The sequence below is a fragment of the Emys orbicularis genome, chromosome 1, assembly GCF_028017835.1.
Source record: "Emys orbicularis isolate rEmyOrb1 chromosome 1, rEmyOrb1.hap1, whole genome shotgun sequence".
In the NCBI taxonomy this organism is placed as follows: Eukaryota; Metazoa; Chordata; order Testudines; family Emydidae; genus Emys; species Emys orbicularis.
Window position 1 is genome coordinate 260,976,180 of NC_088683.1, and position 24,951 is coordinate 261,001,130.

Sequence of the window (24,951 nt, forward strand, 5' to 3'; positions counted from 1 at the left end):
AGATTATATAGAGATAGAAAAAAGTAATGAATGAGAGAATAGAGCCCTCCACGTTACCCTAATCCATAATGCAGGGTGAAAATGAAATAAAAAATCTACATACAAAATATTTTTAAATAAAATGGTCAGTTAACTTGTGGAACTCGTTGCTGCAGCACATTATGGAGTTAAACGGCTAGGAGGATTCAAAGAAATATTAAATTGTTTTATGAATAAAAATAGCATTTGTAAGCACAACAGCAAGGACAGAATTTGACAGGCTGTCAATCATTGTGACTCAAGACCTAACATTATGATTGGATGGGGTCATGGTAGGGTACTGTAAAATTTGATGTTTTGTGAAGGTTTAAGGTTTTCTTCTGAAGCATCCATCATTGGCCATTATCAAAGACAAGATACGGAACTAGAAGGCCCATCTGTCCATTCTGATATGTTCCCAGAAAGCACAGTGGAAAGAAGCCCTTAAGAAGAATTTCCAAGGTAACAGGTCTATGTTAGTCTAATATAGGCAAAATTCAGATTGAGTTATGCAAGTATTTTTCAAAAGATGAGAGAATCATAAACACAGAACATTGAGGACTTCTATGTGCACATTCAAGGATTAACTATGCATGTTATGACTACACTACCATATTTCAAGGTTTTTGTTTTTCTCATGTCTAAATTGAACTGACTCATCCATTTAGATTCTAGGCTGCTATAAATTTAGTTTATCACCCCCTGGAATGATATTGCTATTCTCATTGTAAACACAAATGGTAATAAACATGTATCAAGCCAGATCCAAATGTGTTTGTGTACAGATCATAAAAGAGCAGTATGCTGCTCACACACAGATTTATCACTCACATGAGTTTTCTAAGTGAGACTTTTAAACAAAACCAACCGCTAACATGTATTACAGAGCCCATTCCAAGAGGGTGGAGTTGTAAAGAGTACATTGTAACATTTATTCCGCTCATTCCAGGAAATGCCATTAATACATTTTATTGCTAATCATAAATTAATTTCCCCTCAAAATTATTTGCAGTTGAGGCATATTAATCATGGAAGGTATTTTAAGTGGGGTTGTCCTTAAACTGATATATTTCTCAAAATGTTATCAATACTCATAAAGCATTACACAGAGGAAAAACCACATTTATAATAAAGCACTCAGTACAGATCTCTAAATATAAGATGCATATAAATTCATATTGAGAGTAAAAGATGTTTCAAAATATCATTATAAGAATGATTTTTTTTTTAAACAAACAAACAACCCCTGATTGCTTATCCATTGGGTGAAATATTTCCCTCCACATCTAATGAGACTTTCTTGACAAAGCAATTTAAAGATGATTTGCTTGTAACCTCTTACGAACAGAACCCACACTGGGTCATTGTTATCTATTAAGTCAAAATGGCACATTATCCATGGTGTTAATAAGATAATATATTGAAAGTTGTATTGTTCATTAACTATGCATGGGAAAAGTGAATATGCTTTATTTGTTAATGGCAGTGAGTGTCAGTGCAGTATTCCTTATTTGTTGTTGTTCACAGATATCTGGGGACAGGGACCATTTTTTGTCATATGTTCGTACATACTTAGTATAATGGGGTGAGACTCCTGGGTACTACCACAATAAATAATAATAATAATAATAATTCCTTTGGAGTTATATGTGAGAGGACTGGAGGCCTTGCAAAAAGCTAGAGCTGCAAATTGTGTGTTTTTAAAGTCAGATAATGTATTCCCCAGTTTAAGAAATTCTGGAAAACCATTATGTTTGCATTTCTTTTCTTTCCAATACCTATAAATTAAATTACTCTGAGATGTATTTGAGCACATGTTTAGAACTAAATGCTCTCCACTGTACACAGCCCAAACAAATGGGCTGTGAGCTGCAGTGGCCTATACAGGATAGAATTCTCCATCCCAGGCTGTGGGGAGGAAGTGGAGCTGAGCTCTGAATGAAGCCCACCTCCTTCCTCGGGCTTCAGAGCCCGAGCTCCAGACAGAACCCGAATGTCTACACAGCTGTTTCTAGCACCGTAGAGTGAGCCCTGCAAGCCCAAGTCTGTAGACCCGGTCTCCAAGATTTGCCGCCACGGGTTTTAGAACGCAGTGTAGATGTACCCAGGGATGCAGTAGCCATCATAGCTGCTGTGCAAGGCCCCCAATACCCTGTGCAATGCTGCTGTGTATGCCACCACATAGATCCAAAGGACATGCCCTAACTCATCTACAGGGAGCCTCTGCAGAGCACTGCTTTATAGTAAACATGTAGGTTTCCCACAACTAGCTCCACTCCTTCTCCCTGTATCAGATTCCCACCATTTCCAGTATGGTGATGACTTCCGGTGATCCGCACTTGGACTGCAGGGTTCGTTCTTCAGAAAGTGTTCTCATTGTTTTTTCTGCACAATATCCATTAATGACCCCCAAATTAAGGCATCAGAAAACAGAAAACAATATAAAATGAGACAAATCAACACTAGTACACACAGTTATCACACAAAATCTTCATTCATGCCCCATTTACAAACAAATACTTGTTCAGGTGAAAAATGGCTTATTTTGAGATAGGAAATTTGGCTATGAATTTACCTATTCAAATATAGTGCAACCCTATGCACATAAATCCCAATGATCTTTGAATCTAAGTATTGGAAAAAACTATCCAACTACTAATACATATGGTCACAGAGTTACAAGTATAATATATCTCAGAAGTAAAGGTTAATATTTTAAACTGAAGAATTAAGTAGTCTCAAGTTCACTATTTTACCTGACTACTAATTTGCTTCTTGCCACAAAGGATATTATTTGTTTGAACAAAGAGGGAAAGAGAGATGTTAGAAGCCATTTACATCGTGAAAATGAGAACACAAACAGTAAGGGGACATGCATTGTAAGTTAATAAGCAACAAAACTTTAATCAATATGTAATTCTGTATAACAAATCTTCTCTCTGAATGTTTCTGGAAACTTGAAGATAGATTATATAGCAAGTGGGGGTATTAACGTAGGTGCACAATCTGTCAGATCAACTCTTTTATATATTTGTGATAAGTACCTGAATTGCATTTACAAAAATAATCCTGTCTTTGTAATTTTTTGGAACTGGTTAGGTGCTTAAAATGCAATCTGAAAATCTAGTCCGGAATGTGAAGAATACTGTAACAGAAAGGGATTTTTAAATGAAATAAGCATCATAGTCTTTCCTAGCCTAGAAATTAGAAGAATGTTTTTTTTTTAAATAAATGGAACCCATTGTAAACAGCCTTATGTCCTAAAGAGTCAACTGTCCACCTCTCATATCTCATCACTCATAAGCTTAGCAGTGTAAGTACATATAAATAATCGACATATCCATATCACTGAAACAGAAAAAAAGAGTTTACTGCTTCTATCAAAGACTGGATAGAGGTTGAACTATACTTGATGCACTGAATTATCTCCATTGACTTTTAGTGTAATACAATACTCGTAGTTTCTTTTCTTAGCTTTTACATAGTGCTTTATATTTTCAGTTTCTTGTACACATATTTCTTTATCAATCCTCACAGTATTACCAGGGCCGGCTCCAGGGTTTTGGCCGCCCCAAGCAGCCAAACAAAAAAAAACAAAACAAAACAAAACAAAAGAAGCCACAATCGCGCTCTGCAGCGGCAATTCGGCGGGAGGTCCTTCGCTCCGAGCGGGAGTGAGGGACCGTCCGCCAAATTGCCGCCGAACAGCTGGACGTGCCGCCCCTCTCCGGAGTGGCCGCCCCAAGCACCTGCTTGGTAAGCTGCTGCCTGGAGCCGGCCCTGAGTATTACCATAAGACATGTAAGTAGAATTATTTTCATTTTACAGGTAGGGTAGCTGAGGAAACAAGTTTCAAAAGTATCCAAGAATTTCAAGTGCCCAAACTGAGAGACGCCTAGGTGTCCAAAGGTGGGGCTTTTAATTCTAGTTGACACTTTTGAAAATTTGGTCTAAATGTCTTTGCTGATAGTCACACAATGAGTCAGTGTCAGAACCAGGATTAGAAGTAAGAAGTTTCTGACTCCCAGTAGGCCACATGGATTTTTATTTATAGTTATTGAATAAACTTTATAAAAATAACAAGCAGAAATGTAAACACGTCTAACACCTGAATTATGTGTGTAAGTGCATGGCTCTCTCCAACCCAAACTGTTGGAACTGGGCATTAGAAATGGGATAAAATATAGAAAAGAAATGTAGTTTTGCACCTATATTTCAAACCATATTCTGTCTGGCCATACCTCTCCACCTTCCCGTTCTCCCCCCCACCCCACCAGACACAGCTACTGCCAAGATTCCTCCCGGCAAAAGCAGAATAATCCGAACAGGGGTCGGTGTATAGTAGTGGACCAGGAGGATTTACACTATAAGACACAAGACACTTCCCATGAGTCCTAAATCCAGACCAGAACAGCCTTCCACATTTCAATAAATAGAGGGCTCACTGAATGCCAATTTTGGAAGCTTTGAGGAAGCCAGGCTTGGAATGCATCCCGTGGATGCTCCTTTGCTATGTAGCTTTGTCTTGACTAAACTCTAGCCAATGGCATCAAAGTATGATATTTGCAACAAAATATGAAGCACAAATGTTTGTTTTGGCTTCCCTCCCCCCCCCCCCCAAAAAAATTCAATGTAAATGTAATTTTTGCTGATTTTTTTTTTTTTTTTTACTGAGAACAGCAAGTTGTCTTTTAATGGCCTGTATCAGGTTAATAGTTTTATGATATTTATTTTCAAGTGATGCCTGGATTATTATATATTTTTGTTATTTTTAACTCTATTTACCTAACCAAAACTATGTTCTTCTTTAATACATTAAAATATTCCCATTTAAAAATGCTCACTACTGAAAAAGGAGGCTACAACATACACTGAAAAGACATGCAGGAGAAAAATCAAACTTTACCTGTCCATATTTTGCAGCCAAATGCAGAGGGGTCCAGTACTGATTATCCACGACATTGACATCAGCACCATGATCCAGTATCAGAGATGCCACATCCTTGTACCCATTTGCACAGGCTATGTGCAGCTGTGAATAATACAAAAGCAGTGTATTATTTTAAAGACTTTCACAAGACGTATGTGATTAGCAGGCATTTTAACTTGCCCAAAAGTTTGACTTGTGGGGAGGAGGAAATACTCTTCTTTCAAAACCGGGCAAATTATGAAAATGAGAAATGCAAAACCAGTATTTGAGAACAATATTCCAAACATTGCAGAAATCCAGTTTGATCAGAGGTTTTCAGTGTTTAGAAATTAAAGCAGGAAATATCAGAACAAAGGAGAATTCCAGCCAATCAGCATCAAGTGTTGCATTAATGCTCTAGTCTGACCCAGACTCTGCTCTTACAATTTATAATTTTCATCCTTCCTTTTCTGTTCACTTCATGTTTCCTATCTTTGCCCTCAATCCGAGGCACCTGCACAGGTTCTATGAGCCCAGGCAAATTCATACCTTCCAACAGAGCTCGGTCCATGGCCTAATTTATTTTTGTCACAGTTTTAAAATCTCAATTGGGAGATGATGGTGCTTTACTGCTCCCAATTTAATTTATTAACACGCAATGGCACTAAACTCATTGGCTTTGCAGAGGTTATGCTGGGGAAATCATAGTCACAGAACAAAGCCTCTATGATTTTACTCCACTGTAATTTTTTTTCTTTTTCTGGTCTCACCTCCCTGCATGTTTCAATGTTTAAAAGATTAGAACTGGGACTCTTGACTAGCCAGCTCCATGATATATTAAAGAATAAAAATTGTAACTTAGCTGAGTGATGGAGATGCTCGTGAAACCACTGTCATCTTGAGCAGCAAGGAGAGTATGGGATGAGGTGTTAAAGAATGAGGGAGAAGGGGAAAGATGAAGCTCAGAAAATAGCCTTACTTGTTAGAGGTTAATTTTAGAGTCATAGAATGTCAGGGTTGGAAGGGACCTCAAGAGATCATCTAGTCCAACCCCCTGCTCAAAGCAGGACCAACCCCCAGACAGATTTTTGCCCCAGATCCCTAAATGGCCCCCTCAAGGATTGAATGTATAACCCTGGGTTTAGCAGGCCAATGCTCAAACCACTAAGCTATCCCTCTCCCCCGTTTTGGAAACCAGAAGTTAAACTGTACAATTTTTTGTTTCAATGCCTGGCTCCTGCATGTGTTCTGCATTTATATCTGTACATTATTTTCATTACAGATGGAGAACAGTAATTAAAACAAATACAATATAAAATCAGACAAGTACAGCTCTACCCCGATATAATGCTGTCCTCGGGAGCCAAAAAATCTTACCGCGTTATAGGTGAAACCGCGTTATATCGAACTTGCTTTGATCCGCCGGAGCGCGCAGCCCCACCCGCCCTGGAGCACTCCTTTACTGCGTTATATCCGAATTCGTGTTATATCGGGTCGCATTATATCGGGGTAGAAGTGTATATACGGACACACAAAAGCTAACCAACATGAAAGAGGCTGTAGGATAATGAAAATACTAGAAACTAAATGGATGAATAGACAAAAGTACAATAGAAGATACTGTATCAGGGATAATCTGCCATTAGGGATTCCTCCTGGAAACTCAGTTTTTATGCATGGAGAATAAAAACATGTATTATCATGAGGGATATACTTCAAATGTCCCAAATGATTCAGGTTAGGAAATGGTTCAGATTACCAATCAGTGGTATTTGTTCTCAAGCTGATATTTTCTATGGGTCCAAGTATCCACCTCTTATTCCATAAGCAAATGTCAGAGAAACCGGGAGGCTTTATCCTGGAGATGCGGGAGGGGAGCAGTACAAAATAACTGTCCTTTCCACAGCCACAAGGAATCACTTCTGCCAGACCTCCATGGAATCAGGATTCCAAAAGATTCTGGGCAAACTGGACTAAGGAGAGAAGGGGAGAAACCACTGTATGTGGCCTTGTCCTCTACTGAGGCAACAGATATTCAACTGATATCTTTTCCTGAGTTATTTCTGCCTGAAGCAGCATTAAATGAGGCAGGTAGGGAAGAGGGTTGCACTCGGGATTGGAATGGCTGCCCATTGGCAAAAAGGCTCCTGCAGTTACCCTGTGCTAGGGATGAATGGGCCCAGGGTAGCTGCACAGAGGGGCCAACCTTTAGCAGGGCTAGGACTGGATGCTCTCTTTCCCACTTATTTCTTCTTCAGCTATGTCTATAATTTATATAGATAGTTTCCATTGAGACCATCATAGATATAAAGCTATATCAGAGCTTTTCTGTGGAAAAGTCTCCCATAAAAAAAAACACAGTTTTGTCAAAACAGAGGGCTTTTTGGTGGGAAAATGCCAATTCCAATGAAAAGTTTTGATTTCCCCAGGGGAAATGTGAAAACAAAAATTAAATTTTGTTTCGACTTAAAATGTGGTTTTGACCTTTTGCCTAAAACAAAACAAAATTATACTGTATGTCAAAATGTCAATTAGGAATGAAAACTGTCATTCTGAATTGGCTTAAAACTTCACTAGGGAAAACCAACACTTTTTGACTGAAACATTTTAAACAAAGATTTTTCATTTTGCCAGCCAGCAAGCTTTTTCTCTATGTACATGCACACACATATCTATATTCATACATATGTATATATAGTGGCTCCATGGGAGCCCTACCAGTGCAGGCTGCCAGAGATGTGCCAAATCAGGAAGTAAAATATTTGGATAATGAATGTGCAGAACTACACATTATTTCCTAATGTACTGCAGTTTGCCTGGAACTCATAGTGCCTTTTTCCAGACTTGTAGTTTTCACATTGCTGCTGAGAAGTGTGGACTGAATATTTAAAAGAAAGTTATATCACTCTTGGGATGCTGTTATACTAGGCTGCTCTGATAAATTGGCCATGGTTTTGATGCAGCCTGTCATCCTGGTGATAGGTTTATCTCCTTGGTACACCTAACTGTTATGGAATAGGGAATGTATTTGTGCCCAGCTTCTAACTATGACTGACATTACAACTCTAGGCATGAAAACCATTCAATGAACATAAAATGTATTCAGTTGCTTATACACAGAAAAAAGTGAGAGCATGGGAAACAACAGCATTACAAAAAAAGACTTGCTGCAATCTTATTAATTCACATCCTGTAAAAGCTTTTTAGTTTTCCCTTGCATTTCAAAACAGTTACTTCTCAGCCATGAAATACAGAGACTCTGGATGATATCACCATGAAACAGGCTTCCTTTTGCGAGCCAGAAATGGGATTTTTGCTATTGTCTCTGTATAGATAGGTTTATCAGGTACAGCAAAAAGCCCATTGCCAGAATCTTTTGACACAGACAGGCTGACTCCATATTAATGAACGGGGAGGAAATCAGTCTAACATAGTCTGTTGCTGAAATGTGCCTTTTGGATATTTTATCTCTCAGATCACAAAACAAAGGCTTTGCATAACATAAATCCCCAACAAAAGAAAAATAGTCCACTCTGTATCTATTTGCTGTCAGACAACAAATGCAGTTCAGAAATCAATGTCCAAATAAACGACATTCAAACACAAATATCCCAGTGATGGGGCGGCTGGGCGCACTGAGATGTTAAGGGTTAAAGCCACCCTGGGGAGTCTGTGCAGGAGGCAGCCAATAAGGAAAAGGCTTGTAGTGCCAGCCAATTAGGGGAAGGTTTGTTGGAGGAGCCAACCAGGGCCAGGCTGGCCCATATAAGAAGGGGCTGCTGAGCAAAGCAGAGGCAGTCACTCCCTGGAGTTTGTGGGAGGAGGACTGGCTGCTTAGAGGGCTGGCACACCATAGTCAGAGCAGTGCTGGGCAGGGTCAGCAGAACAGGAGAAAGCTCCAGGCTGATGGCTGCCAAACTGAGGCCCTGATAGAAGAGCAGAGGAGAAGTGCTGAGGAAGTGGCCCAGGGAAGGAGATGGTGGAGTTGGAGGAGGGGCAGCACATGGCTGCCGGCTATAGGGTCCCTGGGTTAGGGCCTGGAGTAGCAGGCGGGCCTGGACCTCTCCCTGCCACCACCCTTACCCCCAATGGCCATTGAGGGAAGTGGCCAATGCATGGACTGCAGTCTGCCACTGAGATGAGTGGCTAGAACTGCGACTGTAGATTGCCACTGAGGCAAGTGGTTAGACTGAGGACTATTGATCCGCCGGAAACGGGGAAAGAACTGAGTGGAGCCAATCCAGAGGGCTGTGTCCAGAAGAGAACAACGTGGTCCAGGGAGCGATGCAGAGACAGGAGACAGGAGAGATGTGGAGACAGGAGGGACGACAGGCGAGATACCACCTGAGGAGGGTGCACCGACAACCCTGAGCTAATTCCCAGGACAGCCAGAAGGAGGCGCCACAGTGGTGAGTCAAACACCGTCACAATCCCCTTTTGCCAAGTTTCAAGAGCCAGCCAGATTCCAGTATTTGTGCAACAAACTAAAAGATGGATTCTCTAAACCTTCTCTTTTTATAGTGCATATTTGTTCTTCATAATAAAATGGAGGTTAGTTACTGTAACTGGAGGTAGTTCAAGATGTGTGGTACCTATCTGTATTCCACACATGGGTATGCATGCCATGTGCCCAAATCCAGAAGTTCTTCAAAGTAGTGTCTGTTGACCCACATGTGCGCAGTAGCTTCTCTTGTGTTCCTGACAGGGAGTATAATAGGTGGTGTGGGTCAACACCTCTCCAGTTCCCCTTCTTACTGCACTCCTACAGGATCTGGAGCAAAGGGGAAGAAGGGTGGGTAGTGGAATACAGATGGGGACCACACATCTTCAAGAACCTCCAGTTCCAGTATGTAACTTCCATTTCTTCTTTGAGTGCTGGTCCCTATGTGTATTCCACAAGTGGGTGACTAGCTGGCAGTGTTCAGAGTGCAGGAGGGTGCGAGGAAGCTGGTAGCAGAGATGCTTGTAGTACGGCCAGTCCTTTGGCCTCACCCGCGGCTGCAGCTTGAGTGAGAGAGTAGTGTAATGCGAAGGTGTGGACAGAACTCCAAGTTGCCACTCTGCAGATGTCCTGTAGTGGAACATCCGATAAGGATGCCATGGAGGCCACTTGTGCTCACGTGGAGTGATCTGTGATACCCCCAGAAGAGGGAAGGTGTGCTATTTTGTAGCATTTTAATATGCGTCCTGAAACCCACTTAAGAAATCCTCTGTGGAATTTGGCCTATCCATGCAACCATTCTGCTATGGCAACAAAGGGTCTCGGAGATTTTCTAAACTATTTGGCTCTTCGTAGGTAGAGTGCCAGGGCACATCTGATGTCCAGAGCGTGAAGTCTCTTGTCTGTGCAAGAGGCATGGCATTTCAGGACCAATACAGGTTAGTGAACCAATTGATTGACATGGAACTCAGAAACAATTTTAGGGAGTAATTTGGGGTGTAACTTAAGGAAAACCTTCTCTTTGTGGAATACTGTATATGGAGGGTCTGCCATCGTAGCTTCTAGTTCACTGATCTTCCTGGCTGAAGTTATGGTCACTAGGAATGCACCTTCATAGATAGGTAGGTCATGGCACATGTTACCATTGACTCGACGGGCAAGCCTGTGAATACTGAGAGGACAAGGTTTAGGCCCCACCAAAGTATAGGTTTAATGACTGCTGGAAAGGTCCTGATCAAGATTTTCATAAATCAAACTGTGGGTGGGTGTATGAAGATAGAACGTCCCTTCACCGGAGGGAGGAAGGCACTAATTACTGCCAGGTGTACTCGCAGTGAACTAAGGGCCTCTTCAAGGAGAGAAGATAATCTAGAATGATCAGGATGCTGACTGTATGACTTCCCCATGGATACTGATGGCATTGTGCCCAGGCCATGAAACACCGCCATTTGGCCCAGTAGCAGGATCTAGTGGAATCCTTCTGACTTTGGCTGAAGAGTTTTTGGATGGGGTGGAGAACCAGCATTCTGTGTCTGACACCCATCTAAACACCAGGCCACAACATGGAGTGAGTCTGGGTTGGGGTGCTTGATCAACCCCCGTCTGAGTTAGGGTGCCCTGAAATGGGTGGATTCTGATTGGTGGGCATGCGGACATCATTAGGAGTCTTGTGAACCAGACTTGTCTGAGCCAGTAGGGACCCTGAAGGATGATGGTGGCTCTGCCATGACAGATCTTTCAGAAATTTGTGGTAGTAGGGGGATGGGAGGAAAGGCGTCACCTTGGGAATTGCAGCCTATGGCTTCCCTGGAGCAATACACGGGGAGCTTCCTGTTTGTCTGGGTTGCAAAGAGGTCACATAGGGGAGTGCCCCATTATGGAAATATGTCGGCTAGAACAGTGTTGTGTATCTCCCATTCATGGTCTGTGGAGAAGCATCTGCTCAGCCTCTCTGCCAGGCAGTTGTGAATACCCAGGAGGTATGCACCTTGTATCATAATGCAGTTTCTGAGACATCAATTCCAAAGTGCTTCCCTGCAGAGAGGATGAGATCACACTCCTGTGTGTTGATACAGACCACTGTGGTGATATTGTCTGACATTATCTACACATGGAGTGAGCATATGGGTGGAAGGAAGCCCCTACTAGAACTGAGAGCAGTATGCCCTTGCATGCAAGTTTATGTATAGTCTGGTCTCTCTTGGGGTCAAGGTATCCTGAACAGTGTGGTGACCAGCTGAGCTCCCCACCCTGTAAGGGAGGTGTCTGTCAAAATAGTGGCCTTCGGTATGGGAGGGTTGAAGAGAGTTCCCATCATGACCCTGTGTGGTTGGACCACCATACAAGGAAGATGAGAACTCTGGTAGGAACAGTGACACTGGAGTCGATGTGATCTCTTCTTGGTTGGTAGATTGAGTGGAGCCAAGCTTGCAGACATCTCAAGTGGAGTCTGACGAATGGTGTCCTGTAGCTGCATGTAGTCATGTGGCCTAGCAGAGAAAGACACCTGCGTATCATAGCTTGCAGTCTGCATGTAATGTGTGAGATCAAGTTGCTCATTGCATAAAACCTGTCTGTGGGGAGAAATGCTCTCATGGACACTAAATCCAGCATCATCCCTATAAAATGTATTGTCTTTCAGGGGGACAAAACAGACTTTTCTTTGTTTATGCAAATCCCTAAGGTGGTAAGAAGGTGCCAAAGAAACCTTATTTCTAACATGACTTCTTGGCAAGAGCAGCCTATAGGAGCCAATTGTCCAGCTATAGGAACACCGTATATCACCTGTGTCATATTTGAGCAGCTACCAGGGCAAACACTTTGATTAATACCTTGGGTGCCATAGCCAGCCCAAAGGGGAGGACACAAAACTGGTAGTGCTCTTGACCAACCATGAAGTGGAGGAATTTCCTGTGATATGGGTGAATATCTATGTGAAAATATGTGCTCATCATGTTGAGAACTGTGAGCCACATTCCTTCCTGAGGAAGAGGATTATAGATGTTATAATCATCCTAAATTTCAGCTTTCAAATAAAGATGTTGAGTTGCCAAAGGTCCAGGATGGGTCTCCACCCTCTGTCTTTTTGGGGGATTAGGAACTATGGGGAATAGAAACCTCTCCTTTGGTATTGAGGGAGGATGTATTCTATCACTCACTGGTGAAAGAGGGATTCTTCCTCTTGTTGAAGAATTAGTTGATGAGAGTGGTTCCCAGAGGGTGATCAGTGAGGTGGCTTGTGAGGAGGGTAGGAAAGAAACTCTGCAGAGTATCCCTGATACATAATCTCCAGAACCCAACTGTCCATGGTGAGCTTGTTCAGGGTGTGGGCAAAGAAACTAAGATGGCCTCCAAAGATGACAGGGCAAGGTGTAGGTAGCATCTGTGTTGGTGCCTGGGTCTCAACCTTTATCTCAAAATTGGCCCTGGGCCTGCAGCTGTGAGTAGGCAGAATATGTGGCAGTCCAGGGAGCTGGGAAAGCGGACTTCTTAGTCCTTTGCTATTTACGTGGAGGCTTGGTTAGATGCTGGTAATATGGAGCATGTGAAGGGGGTGCCTGTGACCTAAAGGACTGCCTCTGGTGTCTCCTCCTGGGGGCTGGAATGCAAATCCCTAGGGATTGCAGTGTGGCTCATGAGTCCTTTAGAGAGCAAAGAGACTCGTCTGTCTTCTTGTTAAAGAGATTGGACACATTGAAGGGAAGGTCTTGAATGGTGTTTTGGACTTCTCTAAGAAAGCATGACAATTGGAGTCAGGAGTCCCTTCACATGACGAATCCTGTGGCCAAACTTCTAGATGCTGTATCTGTGGAGTCCTAAAGAGCTACGTTCACCACCAATCTTCCCTCGTCTATAAAAGATTGGAATTGGGCTCAGTCTTTCATGGGGAGTTTATCTTTGAAGTCTGCAAGGCTGCTGTAGGTATTAAAATTGTATTTAGCTAATAGAAATTGGTAACTACGTATGCAAAATTGCAGACATGTGGAGGAGAATACCTTCCTCCCAAGAAGGTCCAGTCTCTTTGGGCCATTTTCTGCGGGGGTGGATTTCTTTTTGTGGCTGCGTATCACTAGAGAGTTAGGGCCAGAGTGGGGAAAAAAGAAAGTCAGCTCCTTTAGGAGGAACAAAATAATGCCTCTTTGGTGTAGGGACACATGATGCTAGTGTGTGTCAAACTGTTCTGGCCAGTTCCAAGCCTCATTAATTGGAAGGGCTATTTTGGTCAGTCCTGGTGGCTGTAAAATGTCCAAGAGTTGGGGGTTCTGAACCTCTTCCAGCGGGATCTGTAAATTGTCAGCGACAGGTTAGCTGCATCATCTAGAAAAGACAAAGAAGCCCCCATTGGAACTGGCGGTAACAGCTCTGGCTCTTCCTCTTTGTAAACCGACAGAACCAGATGATTAGAGGGGGAGGAGAGGAACGGTTCCTGAGAGGGATCCATGTACCTGCCCTGGAGGGGCCCTTGGGCCAGAAGAAGGGATCCATCAGTCTTAGCAGCCTGAAAGGGAATCTGTACCACCTCTCTATGGAGGGTTCATATCCAGAGGGATGGTAAGCATAGCCTCTTGACTGTCTATCAAGGCTCCTGGGCCTTCTTGGAGATCCTTTCTCCTCTAGTTCCTCCACTTACGAGGATGGTTCAGTCAGTAGCAGTGGTACCATCAGTACTGGGGTGCTCCGCCCAATGACAAAAGCTGCTCCTGGAACATTGAGAATGGTTCTTCCTGAGGGGTAAAGACATCTCTCAGAAGTGAAGGGTCCAAATGGAGTGGAGACAGCAGATAGGGGAGAAATATATCCTCTGGTGTTACAAAAGTCTCAGTGTGGCCCAAAGTCTGAGGAGTTCCCATGGGAGCACCAGAAGGACCCAGCTCATCCATCACAGTCGATTGTACTTTGGCTAAATGAGGTGTTACCGATTGGTGCTTCCTGACTCACACTGGAAGATGGGACCAGCAAGCGCCTATCGTTACATTTTGGTCCCACTGACACTGCCTTGTGCTTTGCCCTCAAGCCTGAGGGTCTTTGGTGCCAGTACCGTGGGATCCATACATGAATCTCAACCGACCTGGACCAGCTCGGGGAGGAAATGCATTTTTTATGGCAGTCCTCTGCGGTGCATCCATGAGAGTGCCCTCTTCTCTCATGGGGAGCCCTATTCAAGGAGTCTTTAGGCTTCAGTGGCAGAGGCTCCACTCCAAGGCTCGTGCTTGGAGGGGTGCTGGTAGTTGGCTGAGTCCAATGTACGGAGGGGAATCTCCTGGGTCCGGGTCAGAGTGGGGCCTCCTAGCTTCCTCCATCAGGAACTTAAGTCAGAGCTCTTGGGCCTCTCTAGTTCTGGGTTGGAAAAATCTACAAATGCTGCACTTTGCAGAGATGTATGTTTTACCTAGCAGTACAGGCACCATTGACATCACTGATGGAGAAGGAGCAAGGAAAGGAGATGCAATTCCTGAATCCTGGGACTCTGGGCATAGTCCAAGACCAGGGAGGTTTTCCCCCCGAATGGGGTGAAAGGGGGAACTATCCTATACAGCAGGGGTCAGCAACCTCTGGCACATGGCTCGCCAGGGTAAGCACCCTGACGGGACGGGCCAGTTTGTTTACCTGCCGCATCTGCAGGTTTGGCCGATCGCGGCTCCTACTGGCCGTGGTTTGCCATTCCAGGACAATGGGGTCGGCAGGAAGCGGCGCGGGCTGAGGGATCGGCCAAACCTGCAGACACGGCAGGTAAACAAACTGGCCCGCCCCGCCAGGGTGCTTACCCTGGCGAGCCACGTGCCAGAGGTTGCCGACCCCTGCTATACAGACTATACACTATAATAACTGTGACTTACAAACTAGATATAAAAACTATTTACAATTAGTTTATTTTACAGGTTGTTACTGTAGGAGAACATAATTCTGACTCGGGTCATGAGCCAATAAGAAGGAATTGGCGAGGCATTGACCTACACCCCCTATTATACCCATAGTTGGAACATGAGGGAAGCTACTGCACGTGTAGGTCAACGGGCACTGAAGAACTTCCAAACTCGGGTGCATGGCACGAATGCATACCCATGTATAGAATACACATAGGGACCAACACTTGAAGAAGTAAAAGAAGTCAGCTGTGTCCAGCTACATACCACTATAACTGAACTCCTTGATAATCCCAGCCATGAAGGTAAATACCTGCTGCTACTCACATGTTCAATTAATGTTTTAATTGATGATATTTTAAAGACAACAGTGATATTTTAAAACCATGGAATTAATCAGACAACATTTCAGAGACCCTTTTTTTCTGATTTTAGATTATTTGCAATAAATATCTAAGAATATAAAGTCAGGAAATTCCATATTTGGATTCCGAGGACAAACTCCCTGATCTTCCCTCATGGTATATAAGCATACCAGACATTGTACATTGAGATATATCCTATCATAGCTGTGCTATTGCTTTTTATATTAGGAAGCAATAATTTGATATTATTGTGATACAATGAAACTGGACAGTTGAAATGGCAGCCATTTCAAAAAATAATGATAGTAGAGGGCTTTTTAATATAGCAGACAAAGGTGTAACAAGATCCAGTGGCTGGAGACTAAACAAACGCAGACTAGACATAAGGCATGAATTTTGGTCAGTGAGTTATTAATCATTAGAATAATTTACCTAGCAATGTGGTGTATTATCCATCACTTGAAGTCTTTACATCAAGACTGGATATCTTTCTGAACGATATGCTTTCGCTCAGCCAGAAGTTATGGGTCAACCAGAAGTTAATCACTGGGTGAAATTCTAGGGCCTGTGTTATGCAGGAGTTCATATCATCATGGCTTGAAAATCTGTGCAGTACCATATTTTTCTGCCTAAGGTTTTTTTTAAAGTTCCCATCACTCAAATGTCCAATGGCTCATATAGATGCATATGTACAGCGTAGTTTTCAAAACTATGATTGAGTAAGAAACACGTCTTTATGAAATAGATGTAATACTAACCTACTTTAAAATGCCAAATATCGTACAAACCAATAACTGGATCCTACTTTATGTAGCATGCAGGCACACTGATTTCATCCCCCATCCTGCATCTGTCTCTGTGTAGGCGGACCCTTCTATCTGCACAGAGCCCCACTGAAGCCAAAAGCCTTAGACCCCCAACTTGCAAATATTTATGCACTTCATTGGGACTACCCACGTGCGAAAAGTGAAGCAAATGCATGTTCACAGGATTGGGATCTGAATCAACATGCACTTACCAGTGTAACTCCTTTATCATTTTTTTGATTCACACTCCCTCCAGCCAATATAAGTTGTTTGACATCTGCAAGCATTGTCATAGGTCTCTGAATCTTCATCTGGCGCAGTGAGTTCAGATCCACACCTGTGCAGAAGAAAATAAAACATTTAAAGAAAAAAGGCTAAAATCTTCCATTTTATTCAGACTTTCAACTATGAATGCTTATTTTGTTTTGATCTTTTGATTGGTTGGCACTGAATGAACAGGATGAAGAGCAGGTCTAAATGTTCACTTGCGAATGCCTCAATTGTATAATGTCAGAGAAGATTATTCTCTTCAAGTGCATGGGCCTGACTCTTCACATCAATGTAAATCAGGAATAATGCCACTAATGGCCATGAAGTTGGTAAGGTGTAAAATTCGTGCAAATGAGAAGAGAATTAGGCCTGATCTCTTCCCTGAAGGGCTTTCAGTAGGAAAAGGGCAAAACTAGGATGGTGGAAAGGGGTGTGTGACAAGACCCTGTCACTTTGGTGCACCCCGCTTAAAAGTGGGGAAAAAGAACAGTGGGTTTAGACCTCTAAGAGATCCCTTAAAATATCATCCAGGATCAGTTGCTAGCCGAACCAATAAGAATTGGTCCTCCAGTGGCTTGAAGGGTCTGGAGTGGGCAAAAGCTAATCAGGCCCCGCATGCAAGGTAAAAAGGACTGTCTGCTGCCTTCCTCCAGGGGGCAGTTCTGGGGAAGCTGGGAGAAGGGAGGAAGGATCTTCCTCATCTTAACCCTGCCTCATCAGGGCCTAACACTGACTGCTCCTTTTGACAGAGTCAGTGAAATACTGTTTTGTTCATATTGAAGAACTTTAAGCCCAGATGGCCATCTCAAGTTGGGTATCAGTTTGCCTGCTGTAAAATGAAAGGGAGCTAGCTTTATGAGACGTTCCACTGGTTCAGGTGAACCCATGACAAGGTACAACAAAGATGTTTGGTGATGAAGTTGGCAATTAGTTACATTTTGATAATATAATATTCAATCAAGATACTGGGCCTGATTCTCCACTGCCCTGCACCCTGTATGGTCATTTATACCTACAAAAAGAAAATATGAAATGAGCATAAAATGTTACTCTTCTGATGAGGTAATGTTTTAACCGAATTTGCATGGGTGTAAATGGCTACACTACATGCAAGGCTGGGGAGAATCAGGCCCATTATTTCTTCCTACCATCCATAGGCTGCCTCGTATTCTAAGTTTTATTTGCATGCAAATATTCAAATAGTTCCAAATCAGGTGTGGAGTACTAGGAGTCCTAATATTAAAAGCCACATTCACTCATTCATATCTTTATACAGCTCTGTCTCCTCACAGCCTCTGCAGGACAGTACTGTTAAAAAGAAATATAAAACTAAACTGAAGAAAATTAGACTGCTGTATTGGGAAAATAAATCTCATATGTGGGCAAATCCTGTCCTCCTACATTAATATAACTCCCAATAAAAAAAATTCTAGAATTAAACATCACACAGGAGCCTTTATTTTAACCTTTGGTTTATTTTTCACCATGAAAGTAAATTGATTGATCCTGGGTTTTTTTCTCTCTATCTTTATACACATTTTAATGAAGACCTTAGCTTCTATTTTGTTTTCAATGTTTATGAAATGTACAAAAATAAATTGCCTACCCTTCTTTCCTTACTCATTTAAATAACCCTATTGAGCTCAACTGGGCCTCAAACTTGCCCTCATGGATAGTTGCTTATGGATCAGGGCCCTGGACTACTCATGAAAGTCAAGAAAGATTTGACACAAAGGTATGAGCTATTGTAACTGTGGAACTTGGCACATGTACTATTATTTTATTAGCATTTGGAAACACTGCTTCAAGTAAGAATCTTTAATCATAGTCTTTTCATATATCCATTTTAATAGAGTTTTATGCTGCTGCTATTTTAATTCACATTGGCCTCAAGCTTGATATGCAGGATGTCAGCACAACTGCAACGTTTTCCTGTACAAAATTTGATATTATTTGCTAAGCTATAGTTATCTTCATAATCAGAGTTATTGGTAGTTAAGAAATGGTTTATGCATGCACTCCTTTTAATTATAAAAGTGAAGGATGAATTTTCACATGTAGGATGTAGCAATGTTGTTTGTGGTACTGTATTTTGGCTGCTGCAGCATCTCACTGACTGAAAAGAATGGGATAAATCGGTTAGGTGATGTCTGACATACAGTTTAACACCTAGAGACAAATCACACCAATCTTACTGCAAGTAGTCCTATGGCAGTCAATGAGACTATTTGCATAAGTAAGGTCAGAGGAATTTGGTCTCTTAATGGTGATATTGTGCCAATGAAGAACAATATGTGCTTACTTGCTATCGACTGACAATTGTAGACAAGAATGCACTTTTAATTTCATACAGTAGTCAATACAGAATCTAAGCATTCTTGCTGCCAGAACAGGGGGTTTTCCTCTACGTACAGATGTGCATTTCACAATCACAGTTTAAAAGACCTCGATAAAATGTGCAGGTACAATCGTATCCTATGTACTATCAATTCCACCTCCTCTTCCCTCTTACTCTCACCTTTCTCCATCTTGTCCTTTAACAATAGAGTGACAGATTGTTGTTCACCACCCAAACCACCTTCTTATCCCAATGACTTGACTCTTTTATAAACACCGAGGCTTAAATAGCCAAACTTTTGTGGGGCCTAAATAAAGTCCAGATCACCAGTCATGTCACCTCCTAGCACTCACTTCAAATGTTTTTCCCTCTAGTTCAACACCCATGTAGATATGCAGACTGAAAGACGTTAGAGGTGAGGGGTGAAACATGAGTGACAGTGACGATGCTTTTTAATTGCAACTGATCTGTAGTGCAGAGAGTAATTGTGAAAATAGGTTTGAAATATTAAGTTTACAACTGAAATTTGAATTTGTCATTTGTTTCCTCTTCTCAGTTCCACCTGCAAACAATTATGATCAAAAGTCTATTTCAGAAGGTTGTTAATGGTTACATGCCTCTCAAGCCCCAATAAAAGTAGCAATACCAATATAACAAATGTAGCAATAGATAAACTAGAATACATATATATCCGCCACTCCACCATCAATACTCCTGGCCCCCAGACAAAAATATTAAGACAATAATGTTTAATTACTATAATGGCTTAAAAATATCTTGCCTTATATAATGTTTAGTAAGCACTAAAGTTAGGGTTGGCAAAAAGTCAGAGGTTTCTTTGTCTTTTCAAGTACTCAGGTTAGCTAAGTCTCCTCAGCCTTTGGAAAAACCTAGTTCACACTTGGCATACTAGGAGGCTCACCACAGGCATTAGCATGCTCACTCCCCATACTAATAATGTAATATCTTATCCTTATACCTTACAGGGCATGCTTTGAATAATCTTGTATCTTTCAAAAGGTCCTTGGAAGCATCTTGCGGCTGCAATTTTAACAGTACTCTGGCAGAGGGAGGAAGCAGGAAAATACACTCACCAACTATACATATTCTAAAACAGACACTGTGACAGACTGTACTTCTATGCTCATCCCTTTTACAAAACGATAAATTTTGTACAATGTATGCCTTCTGAGGTATAATTTGAAAACTCATTATCTGCTGAACATTGTTATCCATGCCATATGTGTGGGAATATTGTATGCAAAGTTATAGGATTCCACTACATAACTTTGTTTTAACCTGTTCCAAGCTTAGAAAAGCAGGCACAAACCAGTTACTCAGGAAACAAAAGACAAATCAACACCTCAGCCAGGTATCAACAAAGTCAAGTGGACCATCACCTAGTTAAGCAGCCATTCTTTGTCAGGAAGAAGGATGTAAGGGAGAAATTTATATATTGGCAATGGAAAACATCTGGGGGTTCCCATGTAAACAGACTAGCTGTCACCTGAATCCCAGCTAGAGATAATCCTCAAAGAGGGGAGAATGGTATAAGAATAGACAACACATGACACAAATTACCTCTCCACTCCACTACTCTCTGCTCATGGCAGCAACAATGCCTGAAGAAACACTGAACTGGGGGAGGGGTCTTGGCCTGGAGGCTTCCATCCAGTAAAGACTGTACAAAGCATATGGTGAGAAAAACCTTTGCTTTGAATCCATTTAGCTTGCTAAGTTAAGTATTAGTTTGTGCTTTATCTTTTTATTTTCTTTGTAATGCATCTTTTATGCCTCATTACTTGTAATCACTTAAAATCTATCTTTCTGCAGTTAATAAACTTGTTTTGTTTTATCTGAACCAGTGCATTAGGATTGAAGTGTTTGGGAACCTCCACTTGAGATAGCAAGATTTGTGCATTTCATTTTTCATTGATGAAATGACACTCTATGAGCTGGTATTGTCCTGGTATTGTCCAAAATCGTGCTGGGCAGTATAAGATGCACATTTCTGGGGGAAGGTCTGGGACTGGGAAGTTTCTGGTGTCACCCTGTATGTAATTTATGAGTGACTGGCCAGAACATTCATGTAATTCAGCTGTAATTTTACATGTTAGAGGCTGTGTGTGAACAGGACCAGGAGTGGTCGCTCGAAGAAGGAAGCAGTTTAAAAGGCGTCCTGGGTTGGAGATTTGAGGGGACACAGCTGTCCAGATTGTACCTGGGGAATGTCACAGACACATACACAAGGGATGGTGAGGCTGAACAGCAAAGGTTGTAGTCAGCTTGAATTTGAGATGGCTATATTAGTCACAATTAGCACATCCACAAGATGTGAGTGAGTCTTGCCCACATGCTCAGGGTTTAACTGATTGTCATATTTGGGGTCGGGAAGGAATTTTCCTCCAGGGCAGATTGGCAGAGGCCCTGGAGGTTTTTCGCCTTCCTCTGCAGCGTGGAGCATGGGTCACTTGCTGGAGGATTCTCTGCACCTTGAAGTCTTTAAACCACAATTTGAGGACTTCAATAACTCAGGCATAGGTTAGGGTTTGTTACAGGAGTGGGAGGGTGAGATTCTGTGGCCTGCGTTGTGCAGGAGGTCAGACTAGATGATCATAATGTTCCCTTCTGGCCTTAAAGTCTACGAGTCTAAGAAAGTTATTAAATCTAGATTGGATATTTTTCTAAAATATATGCCATAGGAATTATTTGGGGTACATTCTATGGCTTGTGTTACACAAGAGGTCAGATTAGATGATCACAGTGATCCACTCTAGCCTTGAAATCAAGGAATTGTGCAGGTTTTCACAAATGGATATCAGCCAACCACCTGTACCACATCACACCACAATGTGTTTTCTGTATATGCCACACATTACTATTTTACAAATGTCTTAGAGTTTTAAAAATGTTATTAGGACTGGGGAGTGTTTCTCTCCCCCACCCCCCTACTGCCTTTGTTGTCATGAGTCTGACTATACAGAACTAGGAAGGATCTATTACAGGAAAAGCAAAAATAACATACTATAGCTTTTTGATTCTTAAAAATTACACAGTTTTACAATATTTTGGGAACCTGCAGAGCTAGGAGTGAATGCTTCCCCAGAGGGAAGCTGGGAATATCCTTTATAAAATACACTTGCATGCACAATTTTATGAGGGTGGGATAATGAGACCCTCACAGTCAAGTTCATATATAAATGAATTTCTCCTCATTGATCAACCTTGTTATACAGGATAAGAATAGTTTCCCCCTTTCACTCTACTTTGCTGTGATGCCTACAAAAAACTTAACAACAGTGAGGCTAGGCTGCTGGTGTGCTGAGACCCCTGCCAATCATGGTGACCAATAATGTCTCTCAGTTTCTTTGTACTCCCCTTTCTGTCTGTCTGTCTGTATCTATCTGTTGTGTGACTATCCACCTGTATCCTGTCCTATACTTATACTGTACATTTTTTAGGGCAAGGACTGTGTTCTATGTTCTGTGTTTGTACAGCACTAAGCAGAATGTGGTCCTGATCCTGGGGCTTCTAGACACTATGGTAATACATATAATAAGTAACAATAATAATAAAGGGGAAAACACCTGTGTTACTCATACAGTAAGATTTGCTGGCTGATTCACTGAATGACCATCATGATGCCCTTCAAAGGAAAAACTCAGTTTAGACATTCAGTTTGGTTGTGATGAGAGTCAATGAGGTTAAATTGACTCTATAAAGTTGACATATACAGGGGAGCCAGATTCTTATCATTAATGGGACAGGTGGAAAGAAAACTATAAAAAAAGAAAGGTACATCCCAAAACACACTTTTACAAAAGGAGCTACAGAACACTTTTATTGTTGTTAGGCGTTGGGTCCAACCTAGTTATGGGTTGAGTTAAAATCTCTTTCAAATGGATATATGAATGAGTCCCGCATTTAAAATGTGTAGCTTATTACAACAATCTATAACCCACTAATCTATCACCACCACCCCAGACTTTCCCCTCCATAAAATATAAAATACATGTGTACGGTGATTGACAATAAAAAGTCAATAAAGAATTTACCAACATTTACCTAAAACGTACCTAGGCCACTGCAGAGCTAGGCATAGGAACTGAGAGTGGGTGACTGGCTTTTCTATGCTCTTAATGCCCCCCACTCCACTGGTGCCCAGGCATTGTGGAGAAAGATAGAGTCGGGTTTGAAAACAGAGAGCTGGACTTGAGAGGAAAGGGGGATGGTGATGGAGGTAATAGATTGAACCAAGGAACTTGGAGGGGGAGTCTGCAAGAGGGAGATGGGTGCATGGGTAATGGAGGAGACTGGGACTGACTGGTTAAGGAGAATTAGTATTATTGTTATGTTGGAGGGAGTTAGTGACTGCCAGCAAACAAGTCTGATCTATGGGCAATCACAGACCTCACTGAAGCTGATGGGTATGCTAGCTACCTATCAGTCAGTCTAAATGGAAAAAGCAATTAAGCTCCTTTATGGAGTAAGATAGCTGAAATATTAAAAGCATTGCCCAAAGCAGTGGACCTCATGGAACTGGAAGAACAAGAACTAATTCAGGACCAATAAGAGGGATTTTCCCTTGACTGACTGACTGCAAACACACAGGGTGGAGCACTGATTGGTGGACCCATGTGTACAGAAGCAGAAAGCCAGGAAAAGCATTGGTAGCATGGCTCTGGGAGGAAGCCAAAAGAGAGAATTTATTTTGGGAAAACTGCCTCCTGTTGTTTGTTCCTACTGCATTCAGGGAAACAGGAATTTGTCTATTCTTTGTAAATAAACAGGATTGTACAAAGAAATACCTGACCCGGTCATCAATTTGTCTCCCTTATGTGAACAACCCAGCAAGACCCTGAATATTGGCTAACCACTTTGGCTAAGGGGCAACATTATTATTTATTATTTATATTACCTTAGTGTCTAAGAACCATGGCATGGACTAGAACAAAAAGATAGTCCCTGCCCACCAAGAACTTACAAACTAAGTATAATACAAGAGACAACAAATGTATACGGACAGACAGAAGGGGCTGTGCAAGGAAACAGTAGGACAATGTTGGTAGGAGGATAGGCAGTGGGCCTCTGAACATAAGAGGCCTAACTGTTATCCAGTTTTTTTGTAGGCATCACAGAAAGGACACATTTAAAGAAAGATAATGAGGTAGCTTATGAGAATGGGACTGGGATGAGGAATCTGGGAGAGTTGGGGAAACTGAGATGAAGAGTCCATGGTGGAGAAAGGGGGAAGACAGGGCTGGGACAAGGACAGGCTGGAGGGAAGCAGGGGGGAAAGGGGTCAGAAGCTTGGGGGAAACAGGGAGAAAGCCTATGCCCATCAGAGCACACTACTCTAGAGCAGTGGTTCTCAAAGCTGGTCTGCCACTTGTTCAGGGAAAGCCCCTGGCGGGCCAGGCCAGTTTGTTTACCTGCCGTGTCTGCAGGTTCGGCCAATCGCGGCTCCCAATGGGGGCTGCAGGAAGGGTGGCCAGCACATCCCTCGGCCCACGCCGCTTCCCGCAGCCCCCATTGGCCTGGAGCGGCGAACCGCGGCCAGGGGGAGCCGCGATTGGCTGAACCTGCGGATGCGGCAGGTAAACAAACCAGCCCGGCCCCCCATGGGCTTTCCCTGAACAAGCGGCAGACCGGCTTTGAAAACCACTGCTCTAGAGCCTGGAATGGAATCCAAGAATCCTGAGTCTCAACATTCCTCTGCTGTTAGCAAACAGCTGTGAAATCCACGGGCAAAGTATCTTACCCTCTTTCCAATGCTAGTCCAGACAAAGGATGACAATCTACTACTGCTCTCACCTAAAATGTTAGCTCAAGTGACAGAGGTCTGTGCTGTAGATCTAAAGGTTCTAACCCTGCTGATGACCCATGTGGATGTCAATATGATTCTACATGATCAAATTTCTGTTTTTTTGTTTTTTTTTT

General features: G+C 42.3%; 1 protein-coding gene across 1 annotated transcript in view; it reads right to left on the bottom strand.

Moving 5' to 3' along the window:
• MYO16 (myosin XVI) overlaps nucleotides 1-24,951 on the bottom strand; it is a 468,353-nt gene that overhangs the window by 341,603 nt on the left and 101,799 nt on the right. Inside the window, exons 5-6 of the mRNA XM_065418712.1 lie at nucleotides 16,616-16,740; nucleotides 4,925-5,050 (exon numbers count right to left, since the gene is read on the bottom strand). Of these exons, the coding sequence (XP_065274784.1) occupies nucleotides 4,925-5,050; nucleotides 16,616-16,740 (251 nt within the window). The remainder of the gene's footprint in view (nucleotides 1-4,924; nucleotides 5,051-16,615; nucleotides 16,741-24,951) is intronic.